The sequence below is a fragment of the Salvelinus fontinalis genome, chromosome 2, assembly GCF_029448725.1.
Source record: "Salvelinus fontinalis isolate EN_2023a chromosome 2, ASM2944872v1, whole genome shotgun sequence".
Classification (NCBI taxonomy): Eukaryota; Metazoa; Chordata; class Actinopteri; order Salmoniformes; family Salmonidae; genus Salvelinus; species Salvelinus fontinalis.
In genome coordinates, this window is record NC_074666.1 from 54,115,908 (window position 1) to 54,142,993 (window position 27,086).

Consider the following 27,086-nt stretch of genomic DNA (forward strand, 5'->3'; position numbering starts at 1 on the left):
ACTGCAATAATAAGCTATTATATTTGCATGACATCTATTTAATCATGTATGCTTTTGAGGGTTTTTACTCTGATTAAGAGATGACAATATAGGGGTATATGGGGGTACAGTATGTACATAAGGGTTTTATTCAGTTGTGTTGAACTTAGGTTTCATAAATCAACAAGAGCAACCAGCATATCATTCCAGTCCTCTCCCTTTTTAGCAATCAAACCTCAAGAAAACATATTATCAGGATCGGAGGTATAGTAAGTAACTTGTAAAATGTGGTACTCTCTGTTGTGTCGTGTACATTGAATTCTTAGTGTATCTAATGGTGTGTCACATGTTTTATTTCATATTGAATTAGTAATGCATGACATACTAATGGGATTCAGCGTCCATTTCAGCAGATCCTTGTCAAACTAAATCTGTGCATGACCATTTCAACGACAGATTAAGAAGCCATTTAAACATTATTGTGTTCCTGTATTAAACATGTGATTAAGAGGAGAATAGGGTATGAATATGGCTTCATGCCTGGACATTTATAGTACCTTCACTCTCAGTTTTGGCGATTTCCATTTGTATAATCATTTCCCTGTATAGTCGTTGAACTGTGAAATATGTTATAGGTCATTTTCGATTGATTTTCTTTCTAAGAAATACATTTGTGGGAAGAGGCCGTAGTACTGAATAATTGTGAAAATGAACAATAGTACGTGGCCTAACTGTTCAAGATTCCTGTAGTATGAATGTGTTATGATGAGTAAATAGTGATAAACTGTTTAAGGGTTGAGTTGGTAAAATGCAAAGACATACTTATGAAATCTCTAGCATGACTTTCAAATCACAGGCCTTTTGTCTTTCATCTGTGTCATTGCTCTCGTACAATACATACTTTACTAATAATAATATGTCATTTCCCAGTGTTAGGAAAAAACTATATTTCATGAAGATAAAACCATCTACTGAACTCTGGCATCCCAAATATCAGCATGTGAAATATCTCCGTTTGTTGGTTTTGTGGCTTCATATAGGCAGCATGAGATTGGGATTCAGCTAACTGAGCATGTGCTAATGTCAGCCTGGGCCCCTGAGACTGAAGAGATGAGAAGTGAACAGGCTTACTCAAGCTGTGTCTCTGCCCCTCTCATGATGTCACCTCCTTCGCAGTGAAACGTCTGCGTCAAGCCAATTCTCACCCCAGGGCTGGAACAAATGTTCCCACTGCAGCAGGGCCAGGGGCGAGGACACAGTCACACGAATGACTCATCACTGTCTTTTATTACACAACACTTTTTGGATCACTACCCACAGTCCCACACTACTGTAGCCTGAATATTCACTGGACCACTACCCACACTACAGTAGCTTGCATATGAGATCCTTGTATATTGTAAATGTCTCTCAATCAGTTTATTGTAAAATCCTATTTAGTTTTATGTCCTGTTTGCTAAAGTATGCATATGCTTAGCTTGACCTTCTCTAGTAACCTTGGGAGTCCGACGAAAGGTACTTTGCTATTGGAAGTTAGTTAATGCTGTATTCTGGCATCTCTCTCTAGGTTTCTGGAGGGATGTGGCAAAAAAAATCCTGTTTTTTTCTCAAACATTCAATGCCTCATAATAGGCGTTTGTTGTTGTTCACAAACAAACTGGGCAGCATTCCATCAGAGCTGCTAACGAGGCCAGAGGACATGGGGAGATGCCTCCCTTCAACAAGCCGATCCAATCCCACTGGATTAGAGCTCATCAGCCTCTCCGTATAACACATACCATATTAGTGAAGACATTAACAGCTGTCAACATTATGAATCTGTTGTTTCACAAGAGGTTTCAAGAAGCATAAAATTAGTTAGATGTACCTCAGGCCATTTTTATTCAGAGATAGCGAACGGTTTGGTGGAAGGAGAATGTTTCATTTGTTCACAATATAACAAATGTCATGAACATTACAAGCAACAAATTAAGAAAACGTTCCACAAGGCAAACAAAACACAACACAGGGAGGTGACTGTGAGTCAGACACAATGAAGACAGCCAGAGGAAATACAAAGGCTCATACTGTCATCCCAAGACTGGGATTGATTGAAAACCAATAAACGTGTCATTCATTGTGATTATTCTTTCTAATTGGATCTCTTTCCGGATTGCAACACCCTACCCCCCCTAAACAAACAATACCTGTTTCAAAACATCAGTCCTGTTGTGGGATATTTATTAACAAAACACTTTTTGACAAATGGGTAAAAATAAGTGATAAGTTACTAACAATAATACATGTTTATATACATAACAGGAAATAGCATGGGTCTGTTGAAAGCAAGAATGTCCTTTCTGTTGGTGGGACGCTGCCTCGGTTTCCAGGGACAGATCTTTCGCATGTCTCAGGAATTCCTTCAGGCCATATAAACAATGAGGCTCTGAGGCAGAGTCCCACTTAACCTTTGTGGCTGTCCTCTATACAAAGGCCAAAACAAACACACATTTGTTTAGCAAACTGAAATGGACATCGCCGTAAATCTCCAGAGAAATGTGTAGAGTGAGAGAGCTGAGCAGTGTACATTAGAATATTTTGTGGAAATGTATATTGCTTGTGTTCTCTCTTAATTATTTCACAAAATAATCCATTCTGCCGATGAACAGTACATTGAATTTTTTTTCCTTTCAGTTCTGCAACCGTCAACGCCTGAGGAAGTCCTCAAACAGAAGATCCACACATGGGTGAACGTTATACAGTACATGAGCACATGTATGAGAGCAATAATAAAATATTCATCCTTGAATTAATAGGATTGGGAAAACAAACAAGGACCAAAGAACACAAAGCAAACACACGGTACTGTTAATTAAACAGGAAACGGTTTCTCTCACCCTAATCCCCTCACAATGAACACATACAGTATCAATCAGAGGGAAGCAGTGATGTAAGTAAGCTCTGCTGGATCATCATTTAGCACAGGACCATAACAACTCTGTGCTTTCACTTGGTCAAATGTTCAAACAATATTGATCATAGCAAAACAGAAATCAGCATCACACAAGGACCAAAGAACACAAAGCAAACATTATTATGCATTACAAAAAGGTCGAAAATGAAGATTTGTGGTTGTGCATTTCCACATAAGTCAAAACAAATAAATAGGCATGCCTCAAGAAGGCTTTTCCTGGGGAATGTTGACATTGAAGGCCACCACAAGGATTCCATTAAAACTATTACTAGAGCGAGAATAGATTCACTGCTTCCAGAGTACTGTGAGAGAGCATAATAAAAAGTCTAGTGGAAGGAGGTAAAGGAAAGAGTTAAGTTCTTGAACATTACTTAAAAAAAAAAAATCATTTCAAGTAAGCGTAGTTTGTCAGATACAAAGGATATTTCAATTTTTTTCATCTGGAATGGAAATGCTTCATATCTTTTTAAGAGGTTCACCTCTTTGGTGGAACTTTGTCAGCATGAAACCATAAGACATCACATCTGTAGCCTAAATTGCAGTGGTTTATATTGTACATAATTGGCATCGTTGAATGTCATACATACCACCAGTGGAGGCTGCTGAGGGGAAGACGGCTCATAATAATGGCTGAAATGGAGCGAATGGAATGGCATCAAACACATGGAAACCACTCCAACCATTACCACGCGCCTGTTCTCCCAAATTAAGGTGCCACCAACTTCCTAAACTTCCTATATAAATCAGTTGAAAAAACAACATTGGATGGAGTAAGGCTTAGCTTTTGAACTTAGTGTTTTCAAAAGAAAACAGAAATGTGCAGTTACATATCAAAGTGCTTTTTTCATTCACCTTTTTGGTTTTCATCTATAGTGCCTTCATTTTAAATGCATAAAAAACAAAAAAACATAAGGAGATTAAATCTACCACCTACTTTGACTGAGATATACAGTATTTTAGCAACCTTATCAGGCTATCCTCACTCACCAGGCTTCAGACAGACACATACAGTACAGTATGATTGATCAGCAAGACTACTTCCAGGCCAGAATACAATCTTAAAGCTTATATTGTTTTTCAAAGCCACAGGCGGAGGTGAAAAGGACATAAAATTATAGTGATAATAGATATACTGAACATTCCACACTGTAGTCCTAACTTCTACACCCCTCTAAAGGCACACAGATATTCCTTATACATACATATGGACAGATGGAGTCTGAGGGACTCCTTTTTTTTTGTACAGACATCCATGTAATTTTGCTGGCTGGTGACAGCCCAGGATGGATGAAGCAGAGGCGATTCAGGGCTCTATAAGCCCAGAGAGTTGATGGCCAGCTGGGGGAGATGAAAGACTAGGATGGGGGCCTGATGGTAGTCCCCAGGTAGGAAGGGTGTTGAGCAGGGACTCCAGCTGCTCTTCCCCCAGTCGCTGCCTCTCGTCCAGGTCCTTCATCCTGATGAGGAGCGAGGCCTTGGTCTGGACGAAGTGCTGGTAGTCCTGTAGGTGCTCGGCCGTCAGGCAGCGAGACAGGAAGTTAGACACCATCCTCTCCCGTCTGTCCAGGTTGTCCTTCAGGTCTTTGGCGTCCTCCCACTGCTTGCACAGCAGACGGTGACGGTTGTCCAGAGAATCCTGCCAAGGGATTAAAAAAGGTTGGGATTCAATGAATTACGACGTTTCATCAATTACGTTTCATCATTATCCAATGTGTACTAGTAGTGTTTATGGAAAGGCATTTTGGGGTCAGCTGTTATGGAAAAACTGCCAGTCAAGTAAGCTCATGTTGCAGTTTCACAGTAAAGTGATGCAGTATTTATTTTTGTCAACAGAGGGCAGGACAGATTGAAATTTGCATCGAAACTGGTTTGGAGTTTCGGTGACTCATTGTAAATACCAGCACTGCTGATAGAGGCTGAAAACACAAGCCACTAAAACACGCTCAATACAAAGAGCAGTCAATGTGAAATGTATAGAAATATTTAAACTATGAGCCCATTGAATAGAATATGAAGATCCAGGGAAACAATAAAACATCAGAATTTAGCATGGGCACTTAATTAAGCAAATTTGAAGCACACAAAACTAGAACATTTAGCAAGAAACTACTGTGGAGATAATCAGAGGGGAATCACATGACATCAGGTGATATACGCTGCAGTCTAATCATAACATCTTATTAGGAATTGACTGAAAAGTACATATCCAGCTGAGAAACACTGTCAACATGTTCATTACCAAACCTAACAAAGGCAATCAATCAAATAGACAACATCAACAATCCCTCTTCATTTCTCACAATTGCTCAGATAAGGTGTTTTTTTTCAACCAGCATGTTCGCACGTTGCATGTTTGATCCCAAGTAAACATCAGGCCTATGAGTGGTTGAAAGCATGATCGCATCACTACAGTTTCAGTCTCTCTCACCTTCTCCTCTTCGTCTGTGTGCTCGTCCACGGTACTCAGGGCGTTCTGCACGCGGGCCAGCCGAGAGGACAGACACAGCAGCAGGCTGACCACGCGCTCCAGGTCTCCGATGAACAGGCCGTAGCGCTCCAGCTCCACGGGCGTACATCGCTCCCGAACCAGGGCCTCCACGGCCTCGCCCCGCACCCCATTCTCACGCACCTCCACCTGCAGGGCACCACAGGGCTCCTCCAGGGCCCGCAGGCGCTCCTCAATACACGCCACCAGCAGCCTCTGTAGGAAGGGGAGGGAATTGGGGAGTTTGAGAGAGAACATTATACATGACCTTGTGCTTTTGGGCTCTTTATGGTCAGCTCAAAACAAACAGGAGATAAGACAAGAGTCTGACAGTTTATCTGGCATCTCAATAATCAGGGCAGACTTCATCAGGTGATGCCAAACCTACTTAGTTAAACTGCATCCAGTTGATATTGAGATGACATCATCAACTGGCAGAGATAAAGTAAATCCACTTCTATTACAACCAAAAAAACATAATGCAGAGCTGAAAAGCAATAATGACCTTCTTCTCCGTGACATCCGCCTTGCTCAGTGGCTCTGGTTGGGGTTGGATTTGATCAGCATCAGGAGATGTGGGACGTGCTTCAGTGTCATCCACCGTTTCAGAGCTTCAGGAGGAGAGAGCGGAAAAAGACACACGCATGATACGGATGAGAGTGATGCATATGGATGAGATTGACCTTGGAAAGATGATCATCGGTCTTTAGCCATGAGATGGTCTTTTACACGTGTCTCTCAATCTAACTGCAATTCGGAAGCAGATATCTAGGCGCGCTGACCTACCAGCAGGTAACATGGCGCCTGCTGATTGAGGGTATGGCCATCAGACACCTGAACCGGTACAGTATAATGTGTCTAATAATGAGTTAGTCACCTGTCTGCAGCGTCTCTCTGCTCCTGCTTCTTCTTGTAGTGCTCCTCCATCAGCAGAGTGTCCTCCGGCAGTAGATGCTCCATTAGCATCAGCGCCGTCTTACGATTGGTCAACGGGTGCAGCACCCGAGCCAGCGATTGGTCCGCTGTGACCACCTCCTCCACCAGCTCCTCCCACTTTGTGGTTGGTGTCTTTTCTGGGCTCTCTGTCTCGCCTGCTGGGGTCTCCCCCTCCCCCTCCCCCTCCACCGCATCGGTTTCCTTTTCTTCCTCTGGTTGCTCGCCCTCCCCACTCTGGGAAGTGTCAGTGTCAGGGACTGGTGTGGTGGAGGAAATTGTAAGGGGCTCGAAAGCTGCCGGAGCAGGGGCTAGATTTGGAGTTTCTCCCTCGGCCAGATTATCAGAAAGTGCTGGGTCCTCACCCTTGTCTTTTCTCCCTGGTTCAGGTGGTATGGTCCACAGAGTGGGGTCTGTGGTGACTCCACAGCTCAGGGAGACTTCCTGAGGGGACTTGGTACTCACACTGGGCTCATCCACTGACTGCTCTCTCACCACAGAGTGGTGTAAAGGACGGGCGGTCTTCACTCTGCTGGAATGAGAAAGACATTCGAAAATGGAATTATTCAAATAATATCAACAGTGATAAATAGCCATTTATACAGTAACATTGATTTAAATGTTGAGAATGTCAAATGCGGAGTGAGGGTCACTTTATCATTATATGGTCACCTACCTGGAGCCAGCTCCAGTGCCCCTCTCGCTAGCGCCCCTGGGATTGATGGGTATGGAGGGAGAAGTTGAGGTAGACTTGACTGCTCTCTCACTAGACTCCTGACCGTTATGGGACGGTGGGAGTGGGACATCGCAGGAGAGCACAGTGGTCTCAATCTCATCTTTAACGAGGGGGCCAAAGTCATATGATCTGGGGGAGCCATCTGAGCGAGTCCTGATCCGAGACGAGGCTCTCCATGCCGGGGAGACAGACTCACTAGACTCCCTGGTGCTTTTAGTCATCTCCTCTTTGTCTTCCTCACTGCCCAGCTGTGGTGCAGATTCCTGCTTGAAGAGGGGCTTCCTCTTGGTCTGCCTCTGGGCTTTCTCCTGGCCCTCACCGAAGAATGAGACGATCCTCTTCTCCTGGCCTGGTCCTGGGCCCATCTGCCTACTGCAGAGCTGGTCCAGCTGCTCAGAGCTCTTATTGAGGACCGGGGGGTGGCTGACCTGGGACATACCCAGCTCCTCCATGGACTTCCCCCGCTGGGCCACCACCCGGACCCGCTGACCCTCAGGGACCGACATGGCCTGACCTCTCCTCATTACCACCGTCTCCTCATCTACTGGTCTCTGAGTCTGAGCACTGAAAAATAACACAGAGATTGTGATGATATTCAGATGCATTGGAGACTGACGTGCCAGATTCCTCTCAGATATTGTATGTTCTTATCTTACCCTAATCATAGCTTATTAAAAAACACTAGTTTCGAAAAAGACTCCCTGAATATAGTTGTAATGTAGGTTTCTATCTTGATGTTATGTCTTTTTACTTCTCAGAATGGAATGTTGGCATGGTATACAGTGCCTTCAGAAAGTATTCATACCCCTTGACTTATTCCACAATATGTTGTGTTACAGCCTGAATTCAAAATAGTTTTTCCTCACCTATCTACACACAATACCCCATAATAACAAAGTGAAAACATGTTTTTAGATTTTTTTATTTTTTTTTATTGAAAATTAAATACTGAAATATCTAATTTACATACAGTGCCTTCGGAAAGTATTCAGACCACTTGACTTTTTCCACATTTTGATACGTTACAACTATATTCTAAAATGGATTAAATAAAAATCCTCAGCAATCTACACACAGTACCCCATAATGAAAAAGCAAAAACAGGTTATTAGAATCTTCTGCAAATGTATTAAAAATAAAACACAGAAATACCTTATTTACATAAATATTCAGACCCTTTGCTATAAGACACAAAATTAAGGTCAGATGCATCCTGTTTCCATTGATCATCCTTGAGATGTTTCTACAACTTGATTGGAGTCCACCTGTGGTAAATTAAATTGATTGGACATGATTTGGAAAGGCACACATCTGTCTATATAAGGTCCCACAGTTGACAGCGCATGTCAGAGCAAAAACCAAGTCATAAGGTCGAAGGAATTGTCCGTAGAGCTCCGAGACAGGATTGTGTCGTGGCACAACAACAAAAAATTGTGCAAAGCATTCATCAAGGCAAAGGGTGGCTACTTTGAAGAATATGAAATATGTTTTGATTTGTTGAACACTTTTTTGGTTGTGTGTTATTTCATAGTTGTGATGTCTTCACTATTATTCTACAATATAGAAAATAGTAAAAATAAAGAAAAACCCTGAAATGAGTAGGTGTGTCCAAACTTTTGATTGGTACTGTATGGAAAATGTGATATTTATTTGTATTATTTTATTATTAATACATTTGCAAAGATTTCAAAAAAACTGTTTTTGCTTCGTCATTATGGGGTATTGTGCGTATATTGATGAGGGGGAAAAAATGATTTAATACATTTAAGAATAAGGCTGTAACTCAACAATATGTGGAAAAAGTCAAGGGGTCTGAATACTTTCCCAAAGGCACTGTAAGTATTCATACCCCTGTGTTAATACATGTTAGAATCACCTTTGGCAGCAGTTTACAGCTGTGTGCCTTTCAGGGTAAGTATCTATGACCTTTGCACACCTGGATTGTACAATATTTGCACATTTTTTTTATTTTTTATTCTTCAAGTTCTGTTAAGTTGATTGTTGATCATTGTTAGACAGCAATTTTCAAATCTTGCCATAGATTTTCAAAACTAACTAGGCCACTCAGGAACATTCAATGCCGTCTTTGTAAGCAAATCCAGTGTATATTTGGTCTTGTGTTTTAGGTTATTGTTCTGCTGAAAGGTGAATTTGTCTCCCAGTGTCTTTTGGAAGGCAGACTGAACCAGGTTTTCCTCAAGGATTTTGCCTGTGGTTAGCTCTATTCAGTTTCTTTTTATGTTAAAAAACACCCTAGTCCTTGCCAATGACAAGCATACCCATAACATGATGCAGCCACCGCCACGCTTGAAAATATGAAGAGTGGTACTTAGTGACGTGTTGGATTTGCCCAAAACATAACACTTTCTATTTAGGACAAAGTTCATTTCTTTGCAGTTCTACTTTAGCCTTTTTGCAAACAGGATGCATGTTTCGGAATATTTTTTAATCTGTACAGGCTTTCTTTTCACTCTTTCACTTAGGTTAGTATTGTGGAGTAACTACAATGTTGTTGATGCATCCTCTGCAACTGAGTTAGGAAGAACGCCTGCATCTTTGTAGTGGCTGGGTGTATTGATACACCATCCAAAGTGTAATTAATAACTTCACCATGCTCAAATGGATATTCAATGTCTGTTTTTTTACCCATCTACCAAAAAGTGCCCTTCTTTGCGAGGCATTGGAAAACCTCCCTGGTCTTTGTGGTTGAATTTGTGGATGAAATGCACTGCTCAACTGATGGACCTTACAGATAATTGTATGTGTGGGGTACAGATATGAGGTAGTCATCCATGCAACTTATTATATAACTTGAACTTACACTACATGGCCAAAAGTATGTGGACATCTCATTCCAAAATCATGGGCATTAATATGGAGTTGGTCCTCCCTTTGCGGCTATAACATCTTCCACTCTTCTGGGAAAGCTTTCCACTAGATGTTGGAACATTGCTGTGGGGACTTGCTTCCATTCAGCCACAAGAGCATTAGTCAGGTCGGGCACTGATGTTGGGTATTTAGGCCTGGCTCGCAGTCGGCGTTCCAATTCATCCCAAAGGTGTTCGATGGGGATGAGGTCAAGGCTCTGTGCAGGCCAGTAAAGTTATTCCACATTGATCTCGACAAACCATTTCTGTATGGACCTCACTTTGAGCACGGGGGCATTGTCATGCTGAAACAGGAAATGGCCTTCCCCCAAAATGTTGCCACAAAGTTGGAAGCACAGATCGTCTAGAATGTCATTGTATACCGCAGCGTTAAGATTTCCCTTCACTGGAACTAAGGGGCCTAGCCCGAACCACGAAAAACAGCCCCAGACCAATATTCCTCATCACCAATCTTTACAGTTGGCACTATGCATTCGGGCAGGTAGCGTTCTCCTGGAATCCGCCAAACCCAGATTGGTGAAGCATGATTCATCAATCTAGAGAGCGTGTTTCCACTGCTCCAAAGTCCAATGGCGGCGAGCTTTACTCCACTCCAGCCGGCGCTTGGCATTGCACATGGTGATCTTAGGCTTGTGTGCGGCTGCTCGGCCATGGAAACCAATTTCATGGAGCTCCAGACAAACAGTTTTTCTGCTGACGTTGCTTCCAGGTGCAGTTTGGAACTCTTTAGTGAGTGTTGCAACCGAGGACAGACGATTTTTATGCGCTACAGCACTTGGCGCTCCCGTTCTGTGAACTTCTGTGGCCTAACACTTCACGGCTGAGCCGTTCTTGCTCCTAGACGTTTCCACTTACAGCACTTACAGTTGACCGGGGCAGCTCTAGCAGGTCAGAAATCTGACAAACTGACTTGGAAAGGTTGGAAAGGTGGTATCCTATGACAGTGCCACGTTGAAAGTCACTGAGCTCTTCAGTATGGGCCATTCTACTGCCAATGTTTATCTATGGAGATTGCGGGTGTGGCTGAAAAAGCTGAATCCACTCATTTTAAGGGGTGTCCACATTGTATTTAGGCTTGCCATAACAAAGGGGTTGAATACTTATTGACTCAAGACATTTCAGCTTTTCATTTTTAATTAATTTGTAAACATTTCTAAAAACAATTCCACTTAGACATTATGGGGTATTGTGCGTAGGCCAGTGAAACACTATCTCAATTGAATCAATTTTCAATTCAGGCTGTAACAACAAAATGTGGAAAAGGTCAAGGGGTGTGAATACTTTCTGAAGGCTCTGTATGTGTTTTCCCTTTCAATGCCGCAGTAAATCAAGTTTGAGCAAGCATCCGTGCACAACACACATGATTTACAGTAAATATTACAGGCACAGATATTCCCACTTTCCCAATAAACGAGTGAGGGCAACATACCTGGAAGTGTCCATAATATTAACTGGTGAGGGATCATTCATGTAGTTGTGACCCTGTAGCCAAACACATACCAATAATCAACATTAATAACACCCTTTGAACATTTATTGTGGTACATTCAGAAAAGTGACATGGGCCTCCATAAAATTCTATGAAATTCTACAAATACCATTAAAGCCTGGTGAGTGAGGCTCGTGTTCTGATGATGATGATGAGGCTTACCTGAAATGCGTGGGGCGTTGAGGTGGAACGATTTCTGAAGAACTCAGGTGGTTCAGGCTGGTCCAGAAGACTTTCCACAGAGGCAGACTTCCCCTGAGAGGGGCTGGGTGACTCTCTCCAGCTGGCCTGTTGGGAATAACCTCGGGCCTGGGTGGAGCTGGAGCTGAACTGTGAGTACCTTATCGAGCTGGAGGTTGAGTCCAGGATGCGGCCAGCCGAGTGGGGCCTGTGCAGCTTCTTCTTGGGGCCTTCTTTATTCCCAGACTGAGGCCTGGGATCCCAGTCAGAAGGCTTCCCAGCCGTGGAGTGCCTCTGGCTGGGGACTTGAGAGGCTTGAGGGGTGGGCTGCTGGGACTCAGCCACCTTGTGTCCCGTTTTGCGCTCCATGTAGGCGACCAGGGCATTGTGCTGGAGGTGCTTCAGGGATGTCTTGGAGAGGCTGGAGGCAGACATGGCCCTGCCTCTGGTTTCAAACATCTTTCTCCTTGCTGCCACCAGGCCCTGTTCTCCCTGCTCCCCCTCCTCGCTTGAGAGCACTAGCAGGCCTCCTTCACTTTCGTTGCCCAGGGAACGGCAGGCTGCGTGGTGGGAGGGTGTGTCACCCAACTGGTTCAGATTCTCCGGCTCGGAATAGCACAGCTTCTTCTGCTCTGGAGTCAGGCGCTTCCTTCCCCTGATTCGAGCCACCTGCGGCTGGGCAACATTCGCTGGTCTCCCGTTTTCCTTTTCACTGCCCTTCACCACCACGCTCTCTTTCACTTTCTCAACCTCCACCGTTTCCTTTATGTTCTCCTCATCTGTCCCCTCAGAATGTGTTGGGGAGGGGGTGAGTGTGTCTGTTGAGGTCTCAGAGTCCCGTGAAGAGGAGACAGTGTGAAGTACTGTGGGCCTGAGTTCAGGCCTCTGCCTCACTCTGTGGGGCCAGGACAGCTGCAGGTCCCTCCTCTTAAAGGAGGTCTCCCTGAGCACCTTAGACTGGGCGTCCTTCAGTTTCTCCTTGTAGTACTTCTTGAAGGAGTCATCCAGGGTGTTGCAGGGGTGGGAGGTAGCCTCCACTCTCTCTTCCTTGGATGTTTCACCCTGTGGTGTCATATCACTACAGCTAATGGGGGTTGTGTTCAGGCCTGCATCTTTACCTTTCACACTGACCTCAATGTCCTTTTTGGGCTTGTGCAAACTCAGCGCCGCCCTGTTGGCTCCAGTGAGGTGGTACAGAAGCGGGGTGGTTTCCTTGTTGATCTTTTCGCTGGCAATGTCTCCTAATGGCTGCCTCCTCCCTCTCTTGACCTGTTTGTCTCTCTTGTGGTGGTTGGCCGGCTCCATGCTGATTGGAGGAGGGACTACCAGGTTGTGGAAGTTTGATAATAGAGAACAGTTCTCCTCTGGGCCACAGTAGAAGATGTGGTGGTTGGGGCTGTGATGCCTGCCGATCACTCTGCTCTGTACCTTGTGACTTTTCTCTAAGGCATCAAAGCTGCGCGAGCCCTGGTTTGAAATGTGAGAGGGGTCGTTTGAAATTCTACTCTGAATCAGTTTCTCCTCATCTTGACTCTTGGTGTAAAACTCCCTGTCGTTGGTTGTTGCGGTGTCATGGGTGCTGTGGTGCATCTGTTGGGTGTTCCTGAACATGTTGTCCATGGTGTTGTGTGAACTCTCCATCTCCACCAGCCTGTGGGTCTCCACAGGCGCTGGCACAGGGCTCTCACTGCCCACGTCTGGCACACACAGAGAGCCATGCTTCAGACTGGACTTACAAACACCTGTAACGAAGTAGAACTGGCCCTTGTGCTGGATGCTGCTGTTGACCATGTTCTGTGCCACATGCCAGGGACTGGCGGACTGCTGCTGCTTCGGCATGAGGGAGCCGTGGGCCAATTGCGCCCTCTTGCGCTGACCCACCAAGTGCCCGCCATCGCCGCTACCGGACTGCTGTTTGGGGTGCTCAGGCTGACTCGTGCGAGGGGGTGATCCGCTTAAGATGTTTGCTGACTTTTGTTGCTCAGTGTTATTAACTGTGTGGTCAGGGTCGACTGGGTCCCTGTGATAGGGCTGTGAGGCCCGGCGGCCATAGACCAGGTCAGGCTTGAGACAGGCAGCATCAGAATTATTTGTCTGGTGCCGTGGAGGTGGCCTGTCTGCCAGCTGGCCTTCGGGGCCGTGCTGTGCCCTGCAGTTCTCCAAGTTCCTGGTGGCTATGAAGCTGTCCAGGCGGGCGGGGGGTGGAGGCGGCAGGGGAGGAGGGGGCGGTAGCGTTTCCTGATTCTGATTACAATACTGTGAAGCACTCGGGCAGCCATCGTTGTGGCGGTACTGGTTTGAGATGGCCTCCACCGAGCGGTAGAGCTGATCCATGCTCTTGGCGTCAGAGTCGAGGACGTTGGGGTGGTAGATGGCCTTCACATACTTCAGGTCTGTGTAGTGCAGGCTGTGGTGGTGGAGGTCGTCTGAAAGGAGGGGGGACGGATATTCTGGGGCACTGGAGCCCCCAGAGAAGGAGCTGTAGGCCGAGTCGCCCTTGCCGTGATGGTGGGTGATCTGGTCGATGCTGCTGGTGGACTTGGCTGGGGAGAGCCGACTCAATGGTAGGCTCAGAGGGTGCAGGTCCAGGTTGCTCATTCTCTCAAAGTGGAAATTATAGGAATCCATTTGGCATTGGAAACTGAAGCGTGGACCCAGGTGAAATGGGAGTGATACGGACACATTTAGCTTAATTTTTCACTTCTGAGAATTCAGGTCATTTTCTGCCGCCTTTTCTACACTTCTTCAGTAGTCTGCTTTTTCAATAACTCCTAAAAATAACAAGAAAAAAAAACAAACACATTGGTTATCTTAATGGAGATAAAATGTCATGTATCATGCTCCATTTCCTCCTCCTAGAGCTGGGAGTCAAAAATCCAACCTAAATAAGCTGTAGCTTTTTCCTGCCAATGAAAACTTATAGGAAATGGAGCATGCACCACGTGCTGCTTTCTCAGCGAGTATAACTGACTGCGTTGACTATTAATACTATGTTTGGGTTAGATTGTCATCCTGGCATGTCTACTTGGACAACAACACTCAACATCGACCTACTAGATCAAAGGTACAGCCACGGAACCTTTCAGCTAAATACAATTAAGAAATTCTCAGAGAATTCTAACAACTATTTCTCAGCTAAATCGATTTTTGGAATTTCTGACATCTGCAATGCTGCATGACCTCTCTTGTTAGTGAGAGGTGGAAATCTAAGTTCCACCCCTGACAAAAATGTGTCCTTTCCAAGTGGTAATGTACACCGTAGCACTGGGGGGTGGGGGGGTGGGTTATCTGTAATAATATAAATATAAATGTGATTTCACCGTTCACTCCATTGATCTGGAATTTCTCACGAGAAAGACGTGCCCACTGGGCCACTGTCAGGAGGAGGGCATTTCCATGTAAAAGGACCCATGAGCACCAAAATGTGAAGTTCATAGGAGCATTGGTTATCAAATTGGGTGTCAAATTGGGTGTCAAATTGGGTGTCAAATGAAAGTTATGAGTCCATGTGTTTGATAAATTAAGGCATATATACATTTTTTAATCGTTTTCCATCCTAAAAATGTAATAAGCAAAGGCTTTGATTTATTGTCAGACAGATATAAAATCTGTCTTATAAAACATTTACCAGAAAAAGTCTTAAAAAAAGGTATTACAGTACATGAAAACACAATAATGATTTAGAAAGACCCCTGACAACTAATATCAACACTTATATTTAGTTTAGGATATTTTTTTTCTGCATTCTGTAAGTTTAAGAAACATTGACTTGAAATACTGTTACCAAAAACCCACATAAATTAGAAAATGTCTTAAAGATATCTCCCTCATGAGGAGGGAGGATAATGAAAGTTCACAGAAGTAACAAGTAAAGGTAGACCTACCAATTAGTTAGTGTTTTTACTAATATCAATTTTGTTTAGGAATTATTAAATGATTCAAACTCTAAATGATGTTACCAAACCGGTGACAGAATTTCAGAAAAATCAGTCAGAGAATTTCTGCAACTTAATTGGCTACAATGGGAAATCATAGTAGTTACAAACCACAGTTGGGTCACATGCTACATTTCTCCCTTCCACTGGCATAGTGCACAAAACTTGAGAGAAATAAGCTTTTTGTGCGTATGGAACATTTCTGGGATCGTTAATTTCAGCTTATGAAACATGGGACCACTTTACATGTTGCGTTTATTTTTTGGTTCGGTATACATTCAAATGCAAGGTGTCATGTTATAGCTGACACCCCATTCTATCTGCAGACGTCTTTGACTCTTAATTCGGCATACAATTTAAGTGAAAAAGCGGAGTCTTAACGCAATTCTGTTACTGTAGAATTGTCCATGACTTCAACTATTAAGGTCTCTAATGGCACTAAGGCCTGAGTTAGGAGGGCTCAGCCTCAGAGGAGAATAGGCCTTTTCTTGGCTAATCACGGAAATGGAGGGCTGGGAATTTAAATATCAGCAATTAAGCACAAGAGGCTAACAAAAGAACAGTTCTACTGCTTTTTTGCAATGCAAAGATATTGACTGCATATTTTTTCCTAAAGCAAATGTTCTTCACAGGAAAACAAAATGTATTTCAAATATAATTGTGTAAAATGTGTAAAAAGTATCCAATACAACATTTGGAACAACATGTATGAAGTTTAATGGAAAGCTTACATACAGCATGGGACACCTGTTAGAGGTGCCTGTGGAACCAGACCCCTTAATTAGAACCTTGAGGTGCACGTTGCACCTCTCCAAAAATGCCCGGAATTCCATATACATTTTGTAGACATATTTGAGGATTAGTCATGTGATAACTTTTTTTTAGGGATTATCCACCACTGGAACACTGCATGTAGCACTGTGTGTTGGCTTAACTCATCAGGAAACCAACCAAGCACACACTCTGAACGTGTTTGAATAACTTGGCAAATAGTATGTTTCATTTAGGTCTAATCTAGGGTTTTAAACACCAAACACCACAATTGGTTAGGCGCCCATAAAACGTCTGCCATTTCATCCGGCGCCATCTTAATCCAACGTTATATCATATGTTGGGTGTTTGTTAAAGAAAAGATTTAAAAGGGTAAATATTGTGGTTTATATGTCATGGTTCAATATCTCAGTGTTAAAACAAAGGGCTTTTCCCCCCCATTTTGTAGTAGCCGGAAGTAATGAGTTCCAAAGAACTTTGAATCGTCATCTTCAATAACGACTTGAATTAATCATTTCATGCTGACCTTGTCTGTAACGGAAGAGGGAGTCTGATTTATCTAGGTTTAGTACAGTAAAACTTGTCTTTCTGACAAAATTGGTGTTTACAATACAGTTTTACCCAACATCAAAATACTGATACAAAGTCCACCAACAGGAAGCTGTAATGGTGGGTGATAGTAGATTTTAAGAAGAAAGCTGAACGCAGGCCTCTGGTGATTAATTTTCCTCCAGGAGGTGCATACCTGTCACGCATACACACAGATCAGTGTAGCCAACACAAAGACAAGCCAATGAGCTCCACAGTCCTCGATGCCGAACAGGTTTCACTCTCTCACGGGCCAACACAGACATACACAAACAAATTGGTCAAATACCAACCATTTAAGATGGCTGAGGTAGCTCTGTTCCAAGCCACATTGTACCAGAAACTACAGTGACCATTCTGAGACCTTCAACAACCAAGTGTTATAGTTCTCCCCCTTGTCCCCTGGTTTGTAGCTGATTAAAATATGAAAACCTCCAGCTACCATGCACACTGACGTCCCAGGTCTAGTTAGTGATGTTAAGTTAGTGTCTAGTTAGTGATGGTTTGTTTTCATGTGTTGTAGAGGTACACCTGATTCTCCATGTGCAGCGGCTGCCAGGCTTCTATCATTGAACTGCTAGCTAGAGCACACTAACAGGGGAACTACAGGGGAGCGCTCATTTGGAAGTGATGGGGAGGCCAGTTAGTGGCAACATGTACAGAGAGAACAGAGAGAGAAAATGCCAGACAAATACACTCACACCATTACTACAGCAAACTACACCAGAAAACTGAACTGGTTGGCTGGATAAACCATCACATAGGCTACTATTAAAGTCAAATCAATACATTTTTAAGAGTACCACAAGGAAACTTGTAAGCAGCAACTTACCAAATCCTTTGACAAAGTTGTTGGTATGAGAGCTCACAGTTTTGATTCCACATGAAATAATGAAGAAGAAAAAAACAACTAACTATTTCTAAGTTAGCACTTGACTTTTAGATACAATTCAGATAGCTTTAGTAGTAATCTACTGGTGAATCTATTGGTGAAAGAAGGACCAAAACAAGTTACCAGGAGGAAATCTAAAGTTCCAGTGAGTCCTTCTCCCCCAAGACCAAGACGAGAGGCGGCTATTGCATGCCTGTGACGTCCGTCCTCCTAGCTGATGAACAATGAGCACCGCAGATAGTTAGTGCCGTAAAAAAAAAGAGAAGGAAAAAAAAGGGCCTCGCATTCCTGGCTGGCTTCAAAGAAAGACAGTGCCCGGGCACCATTCATTCCCAGGGTCCTCGGCACATGGAGAGCAGCCAAGCAGCAGGGGTGGGTGCTGCTCTCAACCCTAAACACTCACAAAGACGGACAAGCCAGGGACCCCACCTTTTCCCTCCTCGCCCCTCTACTGCAGGCCCCAACTACCCAAACATTGGTCTTCATTTCCAAAACCTTGGGCCAAGAAGGTAGTTGTGTCTCACTTGTTTCAGTGCAGGACATTCCATTTTACTCCAATCTCATTATGTTGACTTCTTTAAAAAAACAGACTAAGGTCATGGAGATGTTATGACATTTCACAACAAAGGCATTATGTTTGATTGGCTTGAGGCATAGTGCCTGAGGGCATTTCCATGTAAAAGAACCCATGAGTACCAAAGTGAAGTTCATAGGAGTATGTCAAATTGGGTGTCAAATGAAAGCTAAGAGTCTAGATGTTTGGGAAATGAAAGCATTGATACATTTTTCAACCATTTTCCATCTAAAAAAAATGTAAGGCTTTGATTTCTGAATAAATGGATGGTAAAAGGGGTCTTGGAAAACCTCTACCAGAAAAAGTTTTGAAATATATCAGAAATACATCAAAACACAATAATGTTGGACGTAAAGACCCCTGCCAACTAATATCAACACATATTTTGGGAGGGAGAAAATGTTTACCTTCTGTAAGTTTAAGAAATATTGCCTTGTGCCATCAAATTCTGCTACCAAAAACACACATATCTTAAAGATATTTTCTAATTTCTCTCCCTCGTGAGGGAGGATAATGAAAGTTCACAGAAGTTACAAGTAATGATTGACCTACCAATTAGTTATAGTGATTTTACTGATATCACATTTTATGAATTATTAAGTGATTCAAATGTGTAAATCCATTACCAATTTGGTAACGGAATTACCAAAACATCCGTAACAGAATTACTGTTGGCTACAATGGGAAATCATAGTAGTCACAAACCACAGTTGGGTCACCTGTTACTGTCCTTCCTTCCACTGGCATACTGTTATGTTCAGCTGGCCTTGATGTTGATGTTAACGTCCACAGACGGACCGGACCAAATCTGAACATATCATAGACATATGTTCCACAAGTTTGTTTAGTACAGAACAGCAAGTGGCACAGTAGAGTACAGTAAAATACAGTACAGTGAGTACAGTTCATACATTACAATACAGTACAATAAAGAAAGGTAAAGTATAACACAGTACAGTATATTGTACTGTATTGTACTTGACTGTACTTTACTCTACTGCATTGAACTCTACTGTGCTCTGATGTGGTGCGCTGTGATGTCTAAACTTGTGAAACATGAGAATGACATTCAGATCCACTTACTGTAGTTCAATAACCAAAATAGATTTTTCAAACTCAAGGAGTCATGTCATTGTTGACACCCCATTCTTTCATTAGAAATCTTTGAATCTTAATTCGGCGCAGATATTTAACAGAGTTTTTGGAAAACGTCATAAAAACCTGAGCGAGATTTTACCGGAATTCCGTTACCAAAGTTTGCATCTGCACGGTTCTTTCACTAAATTAGTTTGTGTAAAATGTTCAGTGCAAATTGTTAAAGGTAGTGCATATATTTGTATGGCATGTTACACTTTGGAAACAATCTTTTTGTTTAGCATACATTTGAAAGTTAATTTTTTTGTTGTCAAAGAATAATTCTGTTACCATGGAATTGCCCCTGACTGGAATTGCCCCTGACTACTAGGCCTGTTTCACCTGTAGTGGTGTTTTCCTGTAAGATACAGTATAGACCTGTATTTCCCTGATGATCACTTGGCCATTGTGCTTTATGTTATGGTCTGGTTCATGCTGGAAGCGTCTGGTCTGAGGTGTTATGGGCTCTGTTGTTATTGTCAAATCTTTGACCTGCTGCCATTCCCACCTGCCAGCCCACTGAATGAGTCACAAAGGCTTAGAGATGGGCAAGCAACACAGGAGAGAAGGGCTATTCTTAACACCACTCGGACACTCCCCACTGAGCCACAGTGCTGAATCCAACATCTACATGTTGTTTTTGTATATTTGTGCACATTACTAATTGTATTGACTATTGACACCCACACAAAATGGACAAGTGAAGGGCACATTTAAGTGATGCAGTCGTTTAAGACCCTACATTGACTTGATGTGCCTGATATGTCAGCTATACCATATGTCGCATCATTCAGAACCGATTTAGCCTACTTAACATGGGAACAAACAATTTTCTACCTGGCAACTAATCCCTGTTTCCCCCAATCATATACAGGCATTCAATTATGGAAAAGCGAGAAAGAGAAAGCAAGAGTTTAAAGTCATTGTTTTAAAATACTTAGTTGGGAGGTGTCAGGGTTCAAGATCTCAGTAAGAAGATTTGATTGCTAGGCCGAGCAGGGCGGAATTCCACCAGTGCATTTCAGGCTTTCATAGGTACTTATTTTTACAGCGTGACCTCAATTTTAATGCCACGAGACCAGACCACCAGGGGCTCGGCATGCACTCTCTACCAGGCAGATGTCATCGAAGACGGCTAAGTGCACTAGTATTGACTCCAGTGACGCGGAGCCTGAGGATGACTGGATGAACTGCTGCTGACTGATAAGACGTCCTAACGGGACCAGATCGTGTGAATTGAGGATCCAAGCATCTATATGACATGTAGGCTGCTTCAACTCAGCTCAGGTTACTGCTGCAAGCCAAAGAACAGAGGTTGGAAGGCTTCCGGGCTCTAAATTTGCACATACCCTCTCCTGCCGATGGGCACTTGGAGCACCAGATTACACAAGTCATGTAAGCAAGTAAAGAGAGTTTTGAACCACTGACACAAACAAAACATCTGACTACAGCCTGAGGTGTCTGTCAGTTGAAGCTACTGTAACTTGTTTTGAAAGCTTATAGGTCTAGGTCGAGGATGGGCCCAACAACTGTGGCCTCAGAATTGGGTGGAAACAGAAAATTAATGACACGGCAAGACACACAGAAAGATAGAAACATAGATAGTGGAACGCAGACTTTTCCATCCTGTTAAAACCAAGTCTAGGACTTTTCTCAAGGTCCCAGGGTAAGAGAGAATTTCACTGTTGATACTGATCAAAAAAACATTAAGAGGAAGACCTTTTTGAAAAGGTGGAGAGGTTGAGTTATTGCATAGAGGCAATTCAGCTTTTATGTTGACTTGGTCTTTTACCAAATAAGGCTATCTTCTGTATACCACCCCTACCTTGTCACAAAACAACTGATTGGTTGAAACACATTAAAAAGGAAAGAAATTCCACAAATTAACAAGTCACACCCGTTAATTGAAATGCATTCCAGGTGACTACCTCATGAAGCTGGTTAAGAGAATGCCAAGAGTGTGCAAAGCTGTCATCAAGGCAAAGGATAGCTACTTTGAAGAATCTTAAATATAAAATATATTTTGATTTGTTGAACACTTTTTTGGTTACTACATGATTCCATGTGTGTTATTTCATTGTTTGATGTCTTCGCCATTATTATACAATGTAGAAAATAGTAAAAAAAACTCTTGAATGAGTAGGTGTGTCCAAACTTTTGACTGGTACTGTATATTGATGACATTGATTTTAGCGGTGGCTAATAGGAATATAATGCTCAAAGTGGCTCAGACTCATAGTGATGACCCTATAAAACGTAGCTAGCTAAACATATTCATTGGGGTTATTCTGAAATGTATTGGATAAATGACAAAACTACTAAACTAGTTAACCAGCTAATGGTAACCGTAGCTAGCTAACGTTACTTGACAGGAGGGCTAGCTACATTAGCTTTCTAGGAACATCACTAGCTTTAGGTTGGTTGTTTTTAGGCTCAACTTCCAAGATTTCCACCAAGGACGTCGCCTCACTCTCCCTCTCTTGGACAAGTGACATTTAAGATGTAAAACGTAATTTAAGAGTTGAGGGCTGACTACTTTGCGTTTGGACCGCAACCTGTGTTCTGCTGATTCATTGTGGGGGCCATTGCCTAGGCAACCCAAGACTAATTTGCTTGTTTCAGCAAGGTTTTGACTATATGGCAAGCAGTTTTTGTCAGATCTGACTTTTCGAAGCATGTTAGGAGAATTTACGCAGAAGGTTAGGAGAATTAATGTAGCAGGTTAGGTGTCACACCCTGGCCTTAGTTATCTTTGTTTCCTTTATTATTTTTGTTAGGTCAGGGTGTGACATGGGGGAGCTTTGTGTTTGGGTGATTATATGGTTAAGGGGTTGTTGGGTTTTGTGTGTGTGGTTTTGTGTTGAGTGAGTATGTCTATGGTTTAGTGAGGGTTTCTAGGTATGTCTATGGTTGCCTGAGTGGTTTCTCAATCAGAGACAGATGTCTTTCATTTGTCTCTGATTGGGAGCCATATTTTAGGCGGCCATAGGCATCATGTGTTTGTTGGGTCATTGACTTAGTCGGTGTCTTAGTCTGTGTCTAGGTCTGTGTCAAGTTTGCAGGTTTTGCATTTAGTCGGTTTTTGGTTTCACGGTCTTCGATTTGTTGTTTTGCTTCGTTTGGTCATCTCCTTAATAAAGAGAAGATGCATTTTTTACACGCTGCGCCTTGGTCTTTTCTCTCTCCCATGGACGATCGTGACAGAATGACCCCAACCCCTCAGGACCAAGCAGCGTGAAAGGAGGGAGCCAGAGCCCGTTGTGCAGATACTGGAGGTGAGCAATGGGAAGGATACAGAGACTGTTAAGGATTTATTGAGGAGTTTGGAGGAGAGTGAAAAGAGGGAGCTGCTGTGTTGGTGCGTGAGGCACGACATCCACCCGACAGAGCGTGTGCGGGATGTGATGTTACCTGAGTCAGCTCTTCATGCTCGTCCTGAGTTGCGTGCTAACCGTCTGGGAATGACAGTCCCACGAACCAGGCCTCCTGTGTGCATTCCTAGTCCTACACCTCCTGTAACACCTTCCCGCCCCAGCCCAGTACCACCAGTTCCGGCACCACGCCCCAGGATTCCAGGGTGTCTCCAGAGCCCTGTTCGCATTGTTGCTTCTCCCCGCACTCGCCCTGAGGTGCGTGTCCTCATCCCGGTACCACCTGTGCCGGTACCACGCACTAGGCCTATAGTGCGCTTTGAGAGCCCAGTGTGTCCTGTTGCTGCTTCCCGCACTAGCCCTGAGATGTGTGGCCCCAGCCCGGTACCACCAGTTCCGGCACCACGCACTAGGCCTAATGTGCGTATCCAGGGTCCAGTATGCCCTGTTCCTTCTCCCCGCACTAGCCTTCAGGTGCGTGTCCCTAGCCCGGTACCACCAGTTCCGGCACCACGCACCAGGCTGATAGTGCGTCTCAGCCGGCCAGAGCTGCCAGTCTGCCCCGAGTCGTCAGAGCTGCCAGTCTGCCCCGAGTCGTCAGAGCCGCCAGTCTGCCCCGAGTCGTCAGAGCCGCCAGTCTGCCCCGAGTCGTCAGAGCCGCCAGTCTGCCCCGAGTCGTCAGAGCCGCCAGTCTGCCCCGAGTCGTCAGAGCCGCCAGTCTGCCCCGAGTCGTCAGAGCCGCCAGTCTGCCCCGAGTCGTCAGAGCCGCCAGTCTGCCCCGAGTCGTCAGAGCCGCCAGTCTGCCCCGAGTCGTCAGAGCCGCCAGTCTGCCCCGAGTCGTCAGAGCCGCCAGTCTGCCCCGAGTCGTCAGAGCCGCCAGTCTACCCGGCGCCGTCTGAGCCTTCTGCCAGCCACGATCAGCCAGAGTCGCCCGCCAGCCACGATCAGCCAGAGTCGCCCGCCAGCCACGATCAGCCAGAGTCGCCCGCCAGCCACGATCAGCCAGAGTCGCCCGCCAGCCACGATCAGCCAGAGTCGCCCGCCAGTCACGATCAGCCAGAGTCGCCCGCCAGCCACGATCAGCCAGAGTCGCCCGCCAGCCACGATCAGCCAGAGTCGCCCGCCAGCCACGATCAGCCAGAGTCGCCCGCCAGCCACGATCAGCCAGAGTCGCCCGCCAGCCACGATCAGCCAGAGTCGCCCGCCAGCCACGATCAGCCAGAGTCGCCCGCCAGCCACGATCAGCCAGAGTCGCCCGCCAGCCACGATCAGCCAGAGTCGCCCGCCAGCCACGATCAGCCAGAGTCGCCCGCCAGCCACGATCAGCCAGAGTCGCCCGCCAGCCACGATCAGCCAGAGTCGCCCGCCAGCCAGGATCGGCTGAATCCGCCATTCAGCCAGGATCTACCAGAGACACCGAAGCGGAGATCAACTATGGTGGAGTGGGGGCCACGTCCTGCACCCGAGCCACCGCCATATTAAGGCCTACCCCGGATCCTCGCCTAGACTTTATGTTGGTGCGCCCGGTGTTCGCACCTTAAGGGGGGAGGTTATGTCACACCCTGGCCTTAGTTATCTTTGTTTCCTTTATTATTTTTGTTAGGTCAGGGTGTGACATGGGGGAGCTTTGTGTTTGGGTGATTATATGGTTAAGGGGTTGTTGGGTTTTGTGTGTGTGGTTTTGTGTTGAGTGAGTATGTCTATGGTTTAGTGAGGGTTTCTAGGTATGTCTATGGTTGCCTGAGTGATTTCTCAATCAGAGACAGATGTCTTTCATTTGTCTCTGATTGGGAGCCATATTTTAGGCGGCCATAGGCATCATGTGTTTGTTGGGTCATTGACTTAGTCGGTGTCTTAGTCTGTGTCTAGGTCTGTGTCAAGTTTGCAGGTTTTGCATTTAGTCGGTTTTTGGTTTCACGGTCTTCGATTTGTTGTTTTGCTTCGTTTGGTCATCTCCTTAATAAAGAGAAGATGCATTTTTTACACGCTGCGCCTTGGTCTTTTCTCTCTCCCATGGACGATCGTGACATTAGGAGAATTAGATGAAGATTAAGACAAGGGTTAGGGTTCGCTAAAATGCAACAACAACTAAATCTGCTTATCCCTTCTAGCCATGACCTTTCAGCAAGGAGCACCCATAGAAATAGAACAAATTCTGTGGGAGTAACAAAGTTTCATCACGTCATTGAGAGTCCATGTTACTGCCAAAAGGGACTCAAACTCACAAAATCCCTGTCAGTCCCGTCTTCAGTCAGCTGTTCGTTCCACACACCAAAAAAACGTAGTTTTTTTACATTCCATTTTACTTTCATGATGGTCTTCGTCCAAAACCCTTGGTTACATGGTAATTGTGCCAGCCCTATTTGTACCACTGTAGCAAATTAAATTGCAGTAATTCCTGTTACAGATTTTTTTGGTAATTTTGTTATTGATTTGGTAACAGAACTAAGAGTTTTAAGCACTTAATGATTTATAAACAAACATTTATATCAGTAAAAACACTAACTAATTGGAAGGTCTACCTTTACTTGTTACTTCTGTGAACTTTCATTAAACTCCCTCATGAAGGAGAAAATGTTTAAAATAAGTGGTTTTTGGTAATGGAATTACAAGGCACAAGGCAATGTTCCTTAAACTTACAGAAGGCAAATATTTTCTCCAAAACTAAATATACAGTGTGAAATGCACGAGGCAGTCCACTTAACATCTCAGACCCTGGGTGACAGTGACAGGCTAACAGACTAATAACACATTTTCACAGATTAATATTGCAACGTGGCCACCGAGCATGAAGGGGACATCAGCTTGACATTGTTGGACGGTTTCTGCACACACTGGTATGAGTAACCAGTACCAGTTGATATTTAACCTTTTTAGCACACGGGGATCAAGTTCAAACATTCTGCTCCATAAAAATACCACAGTTAAGCATTCTGAATCTTCCCAAAGCTGAAGCTGGTCAAACATTAACCAGCAAAGCATCCTCTCCCAGAGCGTATGGATGAAAAAAAGAGCAGGGTTATTACTTATGACATCTTATAACCTTCAAGCGGGCACAGAAAAAGACAATTACTTTTGTATTAAGAGCCTCCTGAGGCAGACAAATAGCAATAAGACACTACCAAGGGGGTAAACCTAGGTATTGCTTGTACTCGGGGCAAACAATGTGAAGCTGCGGGGAAGGCCACATTTAGTGTGTGGAAATCTAGCCATTTTCAGCTAGCCCCATAGACCTCGTGTCAGACAGCAACACAGAATTAGGCCATCTTGGGGGAATGGTGTCTCGCGGAAAACGCGGAAAACCCTGGGCTACAAGGTCAGATCATTCACAGTTCCACTAAGGATAAAACAATGGCAGCATCAACATTGAGCATCGCCTTATTCAAGAACTATGGTGATACAGCAGTGAAAGAAGCGGGCAATGGAATGTGTGAAAGGAGAGAAAGTATGGCAGGATGTGGAAGACAAAACAGCAATCAATTGACCCACTTCCTGAAAGGAGGCTGATGTAGGTCTAGGAAAGTTGCTCTTCTGGCTTGTCTTTTTCGAAACACCTCACAGCAGTCCCGTCCTTCCCCAAACCCCTCCTATAAACATTTGTGTTGTGCCATATCCTATATGAATTGGCTAAAGCATCTACAGATCTGAGACCAGGCAGCAGAATCAGTCCAATTCAGAAACTAGGAGAGTCCTCTCTCTATAGTGGTCTCTGAGCAGTTACATAAGTCAGTGTAGTCTGTCTGGCCTGTCCATGGAGACACAAATGTCCCCTTAATGGCCTCAGACCCTGCCATTGTGCCTGCCGCAGTGTGCCTGACTTCCCAGATAATTTATTACAGGGTCTTTCTGGGTAGTCAGTGAATAGGCTACTCCTAGACAGAACATATGTTACGCCAACACACAAAAACAAGACAGAGGCCCCCGTCAGCGCTCATAATATTATCACACATTAGGTGAGCTATCTGTAACTAGCTCACAATGTACAATATTTTCCCCATGAAACGGTATTCTTATTGCCCATTAGGAACAATGTTTTTTTCAGTTGTAATATGCAATGTCTTGAGTTGAAGCAAAAGTAGGAGGGCAAATGAATAATGCCAATGCAGGAGTGGGAAAGCATGTATACTCAACAAAATTCTAAACGCAACATGCAACAATTTCAAATATTTTACGGAGTT

The 27,086-nt window shown here is 44.2% G+C and overlaps 1 protein-coding gene across 3 annotated transcripts in view; it reads right to left on the reverse strand.

The window, feature by feature from the left end:
* Window positions 1-1,832: 1,832 nt before the first annotated feature.
* Window positions 1,833-27,086, reverse strand: part of LOC129821171 (protein Shroom1-like) — a 38,891-nt gene continuing 13,637 nt past the window's right edge. The window contains exons 1-8 of one of the 3 annotated variants that reach the window (XM_055878529.1): window positions 17,770-18,046; window positions 11,626-14,414; window positions 11,404-11,456; window positions 7,027-7,650; window positions 6,295-6,882; window positions 5,923-6,028; window positions 5,361-5,633; window positions 1,833-4,568 (exon numbers count right to left, since the gene is read on the reverse strand). In XM_055878529.1, the coding sequence (XP_055734504.1) occupies window positions 4,236-4,568; window positions 5,361-5,633; window positions 5,923-6,028; window positions 6,295-6,882; window positions 7,027-7,650; window positions 11,404-11,456; window positions 11,626-14,271 (4,623 nt within the window). In that variant the 5' untranslated portion in view covers window positions 14,272-14,414; window positions 17,770-18,046 and the 3' untranslated portion in view covers window positions 1,833-4,235. Of the gene's footprint in view, window positions 4,569-5,360; window positions 5,634-5,922; window positions 6,029-6,294; window positions 6,883-7,026; window positions 7,651-11,403; window positions 11,457-11,625; window positions 14,415-17,769; window positions 18,047-27,086 lie in introns of those variants that run through there. The other 2 variants (XM_055878537.1, XM_055878520.1) reach the window with 2 other exon arrangements.